At 35.6% G+C, this 6,000-nt stretch overlaps 1 protein-coding gene across 4 annotated transcripts in view; it reads right to left on the bottom strand.

Moving 5' to 3' along the window:
* Positions 1–354: 354 nt before the first annotated feature.
* The window catches only part of LOC131048616 (uncharacterized), a 57,103-nt gene continuing 51,457 nt past the window's right edge, over positions 355–6,000 (bottom strand). The window contains exons 3-5 of one of the 4 annotated variants that reach the window (XR_009106478.2): positions 1,263–3,323; positions 861–1,065; positions 355–703 (exon numbers count right to left, since the gene is read on the bottom strand). Coding sequence is in view for 3 of the 4 variants with exons in the window: in XM_059211167.1 (XP_059067150.1) it covers positions 572–595; positions 862–922; positions 1,263–3,286 (2,109 nt within the window). In the remaining variant the exon portion in view is untranslated. Of the gene's footprint in view, positions 704–860; positions 1,066–1,262; positions 3,324–6,000 lie in introns of those variants that run through there. The other 3 variants (XM_057982640.2, XM_059211167.1, XM_059211168.1) reach the window with 3 other exon arrangements.

Here is a 6,000-nt window from a genome sequence, read left to right as displayed (position 1 = left end):
TTAGTATTAGTAGGCTGCTAACAGTATCAATTTATGCAGCCATGGTAAAAAATGACAAATAAAGTAATATTTAATCATTCGTTATGTCACAAACAAGAACAGGCAAAGAGTAATGGATCAACTCTTAAACTTAAATAACAAAATTAGACATTATATATAAGAAGGCATAAACCCTGACAATATATTTTCCAATGGATTATTCTGACTGTATCCATGTTAGCATGGAATCTGAACAGAGCAAAGCTCCACCATGAAATGGTCACCAAGAACATTATAGAAACTTTACAAAGTAGGCCAGAGCCAAATAGGAATAGTAAAAATACTTAGGCATTGGTAATATAACAGCCATAGGCATTGGTAATATAACAGCCATATCTTCCACATGTTCCCTTTGTTGATCATATTACTCATGCTTCTAGCATGACACAAATAACCACTCTAGTTGCTTCAATCTTTATTTAATGCATGAATGGAAGTGCCATTGAGAGATTTCTGAACATTGGAGACTGAAATTGAAAAAAAAAAAATTTAAATGTAATATCTTAATGGCCAGCTTCAAACTGCTAGAGATCTATACATTTCTGTTGCAATTTCCAGTCATTGCAACCAAAAACTATTGAGTCAGCTGATTGATAACATCTGTAAAGAGATTTTTTAACAAATTTTCATGAACTATGGTCTTCATTGAATTTTCATGCACCTCCTGCAATCATTTCAGTTTTATTTTGTTATCATGTCAATACCAGGTAAGTATTACTGCAACCTCCATATAAGATTAGGAAACAAGTTCCATTAAAAGAGGAAAATTTGTAGAACAAATACATACAAATTTCTGTGGAAAGTATTGAAGCTAACCATACCTTCTGTTTTGTTTTTCTTTGCAGGTACCACTCTAATACGCCTTGCTACACGAACAAAATCCCTGTATACTTTGAAGTTAATTCAAGACCATCACATTTAGCTTTTAAGGCTTATACCAATCCAGACAAATTTACAGGTAATTTTGTACAAGCATCACAGACCAGTAATTTCTCCCAGAACAACATGGAATAGTCCTGTTGAGGCCTACAATTGATTCAGTATTCTATGCTTTCATATTCGGGACAATTGTTAACACGGACAAGAAAAACAAAAAAAGCCATCAGTTGCATCTCATTTTGATCTTCTTTCAATAGATATAGTCAGATCTACTCCTGGCTATGACATTTGCAGAATTTTTGGTCTCCTGACTGAAAAGCATGCTCAGACTAAAATCAACTTACCTCCATGAAAGATCACCAGCGAGAAGAAGATCACCCTCTGCATCTTCAAATGCAATAACAAAACCTGGAATTGCATTAGAAAGAATGCAATTGTCTGGAGAAGGAACCATGTTGTCTCCCACAACATTGTTCTTAAACATGTCAGATAAGGTGAGAGCAAAACTTTCATATCCATCCAATTTCTGAAGGCACACCTTTCCTCCTGTAGATCTTCCTTCTATCACCACAGGTATGGATGGAGGAACTGCATTTTCATCCGCGTCAACTGTGGGGCCACAGAAGTTTGGAGATGAATGTGACAGCTCTGAAAGGTTTAAGCCCATTTCTTGTGTGGCAACAAAAAAATTGTTAGCAGAAGGAAAATTTTCTGGTGTTAAGCTACTTGAAGGACCTTTGCTATGCAATAGTAGTGACAAGTTCAGGTCTGAAATCAAGCTTGGGAAGTCCTTGGCAGTATTCAACATGTTGCTAGTACCAGGCTGTTGTCCTCTATCTTGAAAGCTAGAATCAGTGGATGATTTTTGATGTAAGGAATGGACAAAATCAAAGTGGCTGGTTGGAGGACCAGAATTATACAACAAATTGTCATTGGGTTTCATAGAAGAGAGGAAAGGGGTACAAGTAACTGAATATGACGAAGCTTGTAGGTTCTGTAGGACCATTTCAGATTTGGATTGCATTTCAAAGGGAATCTCTGGTATAGGTGCATTTGATTGAATGGTTGATAACATAGGTGCCAGTGATATACCAAAGATTGTAGTGGGATTAGAGACAATTTCTGTCCCTCTTTGTGACAACCTCGAATCTTGTGCCAGGTTTCCTTCAATGGAGCAGGAAGGATGCAAATCTATGGTCACATTTTCTGGAAATATAATATTGGGAAAATCTGTTCTTGGAATATGCTGCCCAGTTTTTGATAAAGGCATATGCCACTCAGCCAACTTTGTGCTCCCAAGTTGAATAGGCGAATGATCTAGTTTAAATGCTCCATTATCATATAATGTCACTGGCTCTGAAATATTTCCATATGGCAAACCTGTTGAGATTGGAACTGTTTCATCCCTGATATGAATGTCTGTATTAATAGAGTGCAACATTGACTCATCACTTGATTTGCAGTTGCTATCAAAATAACTAGGCCTCCCATGAAAATATGGCCTTTCCAAGGCTTCTCTACCAGGGAAAGGATTAGTTCCCACAGTAAAATCAGTACTATCCTTAGATTTTGACATAGAGAATAGATAGGGAAGTGATGCTGACTGCTCGAGATGAGAATTGCGTTGACCAACTTGGCTAAAATTCCCATATGTCAGTTGCTGTGACAACGATGGTCCAGATAATGTTAAACAATGCCCAGACACTGATTGCCATGATCTTGCCTGCTTCCAATCCACAGGGATTCTTGTGTGAGCCCAAGACATGTCCTTATCAGAAGACAAAGCCAAATTATTTGAACCAACGACTGTGGCACCATCTCCAATTCTTTGAGAGGGACACTTCAATTGCAAATGCTCATTCTCAAAGCCTTTATTATTTCCCTTGGTATCCAACTTCAATGCACATGACTTGATCTTCTTCAAAGGCCTTCCTTCAAGGTTTAGTTCTCCAGACTCATCGCTACAGGCAGAATCTGCTTCTGTCATATACATAGATGTTCCTAAAGATGCCTGTAAACTTACAACCTGTGCATCAATGCGACTGCCCGTAGCTGCATTCAATTCCACTGCATGAACATCATCAATAGATAATTCAAGCTCATTATTCTGTGGAGGGCCAGATATAGATGAAGTCTGCAACTCAGATGTTGCAGCGTCTTCAGGCTCATTGGATTTGACCATTGTTGGTGAGAAACACGACAATGATCTACTCTTTGAAAAACAATCTCCCTTGTTCGGATTCTTTGATTTGGAGGTGGATGATAAATGAAGGTCAGCATCCCACTTTACACTGAGCTGATTGGAGTGTAGCACTGGAAGGTTCTTGCCAAACAGCCATTTCCACTGTTGAGCATTGCCAAGTATCATTTCAAAACAAGCGGTGACATTCTTGCTTTATATTTTTCTGCTTGAAATTGGAAAATTATATGGTTAGATATAAAAATATCTAACCATCAATATGAGGAAAAATTCTTCTGTCATTCATTCTGATTAGCTTAACTAGTTATGTTAAGAACATAAACTCATGAAACATGGTAAAAAACAGTGCATTGGGCTAATTTATGTAACTCTCATAATAAACAGACAATATTTTCTAAGATTACAATCACCATATGACCCCACAAAAGTAAGTGAATAGAAATATCCAACTGGTACCCAAAAAAACAAAACCTTAGGAAAAACTTAAAACATACAAAAGCTCTACTGATGGACCATTCAACAAATAAAATGAGTTGCCTGTTTCCAATTCTAATTGCATCAAGTGAATCTCTTGGCACGTTAAGAACCAAAGTGATGTGTGCGAGATGGTAGATACTGTTGACGTTGTTGTTAGTCACGTACAGACAAAAACAAATTTCTACAACAAAATCCTATCTCTTTTGAAAGATTTTAAATTCTAAGGAATTTAATATCACAAGGCTTCAATTGTCAAAACTTGACATACTATACTTACTCAAGGTTTGTTGTATTTAACTGTTGTCACAAATGGATTTAACTGCTTACAAAATTGATGTAAAGGAGCTTTAAATGAGTAGATGTGTTTTACTTTGCTTGATTCACCAGGCTTAAGATGAATTTGTAAAATAAATTGTTAACATAGATTAGTTACACATAAACTATTTGTTCAACTTATGAGATTTGCAAATGCACAATTCTTTCCTAAAAGGATTCTAGGGATTTTCAGGAATTTCACTTAAACTTAGTATGATTCTTTAGAGCCCTTAGATTTTATAATGATTTTCCAAAAATATTTACTATTCTCAAGAATTTTCAATTCTTTGCTCAGAATTTCAACTTTCAAGTGGATTTTAAAGAAGTAACAAAAGATTTAGGGGAAAGAAAGGGAAGGTAAGAGAGAAATTTAAATTTAGATATATTAAACATGAATATTCTGAAAGGCAAGCAAAATCAAGACATAAATTGTTACTACACCAGAATTCTTCACAGCTACGTAAATAACAGTGCACGCTTCAAAGGAATACCAATCAACATGTAAAATGCTTCAAATGCACCCAATTGTTGGCACAACAATTTGATATTTCACACAATTGAGTCAGCGATAGCCTTACAAGATGTACAATTATGAATAGCCTTCAAATTAACCTTGACTTTGCAAGTCTTCACAAAATTTACAAGTGTTTACTGAATAAAACAAAAACCATGAAGTAAATTTCAGTTGGTGATTCTCCACCTTAAGTCCAACAAGTATCAACAATTTTTGATCCCCTAAAAAGGACTAATTCCAGTCTTTTTATAAACACAAGGCCCTAGAAGTTAGTTTACAATAATAGTTGAGATTTCCATCAAAATCAATGGAGGGTGGCAAATAGATAAAGAACACATGGGTGATGTCATCACCTTGACAACTGGTATTAGTTGGCAAAATGGAATATCATTCCAGAAGATTCACACCTTTGCATCCAAACAGTTGGCACAAGAATATTCTTCATGAGATCTGCATTTTCACCAAAATAGAAGTAGCTAGCAAAATTTGAGCCAATGATCTCCTTGGTCTCCATATCTTCCTTTACAACATGCTCCCTTGAGACCCTCATTCTATAGTCGTTGTATGCTATCAAAGTTTGGGTGATCTCACCCTTATCATAACACTACAACTTCTTCCAATTAAATTGACAATCATCAAACACATTTTTCATTAGATATAGAATATAATTGATCTTTTCTTAACTTGCTTCCCTTTTGATATCTTTAATTTGTAGGGAATTTTACATTATTGTGTCTATTGTCTCTTTTTTTGAAATTTACCACCAGGTCATTAAGGACTTTATCATATTCTTCCTTGAATTATTTCAATGTCGTTTCTTCATCATACACCTTGTTTGAGTTGCACAACTATTTTGTTAAGTATTCTACTATTGTCACATGCTCAAACAACAAATCCATGACTCTTGTCCCCAAGCTATCCAACCTGTTCACAGCATTTAGCTATTTGTTTCTAAAACCTTGATTCTTTTAGCCAATCCTTTATTTGGGAGACAATATTTTCTGAAACCATTCTCTCATCCAATAGTACACTATCATCCATTTTGTCTACTGCTTGCAATCTTGAAAATTCTATTTCACTTTTCTCTAAGCTCTCTTGGAAATCATCTGTAAAATTAACAACCTTGTCTTTCCACTCCAGCATTTTATGCCAATATTGGCTGGCTATCTTCATCACCTCTCCTCCTTTAGGACAATATATCTTTGGCCCACTCTTCTATCATTTTGAACACATGTCTTCTGATATTAAATTTTGCGATACTAATGCTAAGTTCTGAGGAACCTCTTCAATTACTTGGCCTTGGGTACCTAAACTTCTCATAAAATTCTGCAATTGAGTAGTTTGATTTTTTAGTTCCATCTTTCTCTTTTTATACTTCTCCATCCTTGATGTAGCTACATCAACCTTGACCATAAGTTCTTCAATATATTTCTCTCGAGAAGTATGACCCAATTCTATGGTTGTAATCTGATAATATTCTCAGTTCATTTCTCATTTATCTTTTTCTACCAACAAGGTAGCTCTATTAGCAACCCTAGCACCATCCTCTTTTCTCTTGATTGTAGACATTACCTTA

The sequence above is a fragment of the Cryptomeria japonica genome, chromosome 9 (assembly GCF_030272615.1).
Source record: "Cryptomeria japonica chromosome 9, Sugi_1.0, whole genome shotgun sequence".
NCBI lineage: Eukaryota > Viridiplantae > Streptophyta > Pinopsida > Cupressales > Cupressaceae > Cryptomeria > Cryptomeria japonica.
The sequence above is the reverse complement of the archived record's forward strand: the minus strand, read 5'-3'. Positions and strand labels throughout refer to the sequence as shown.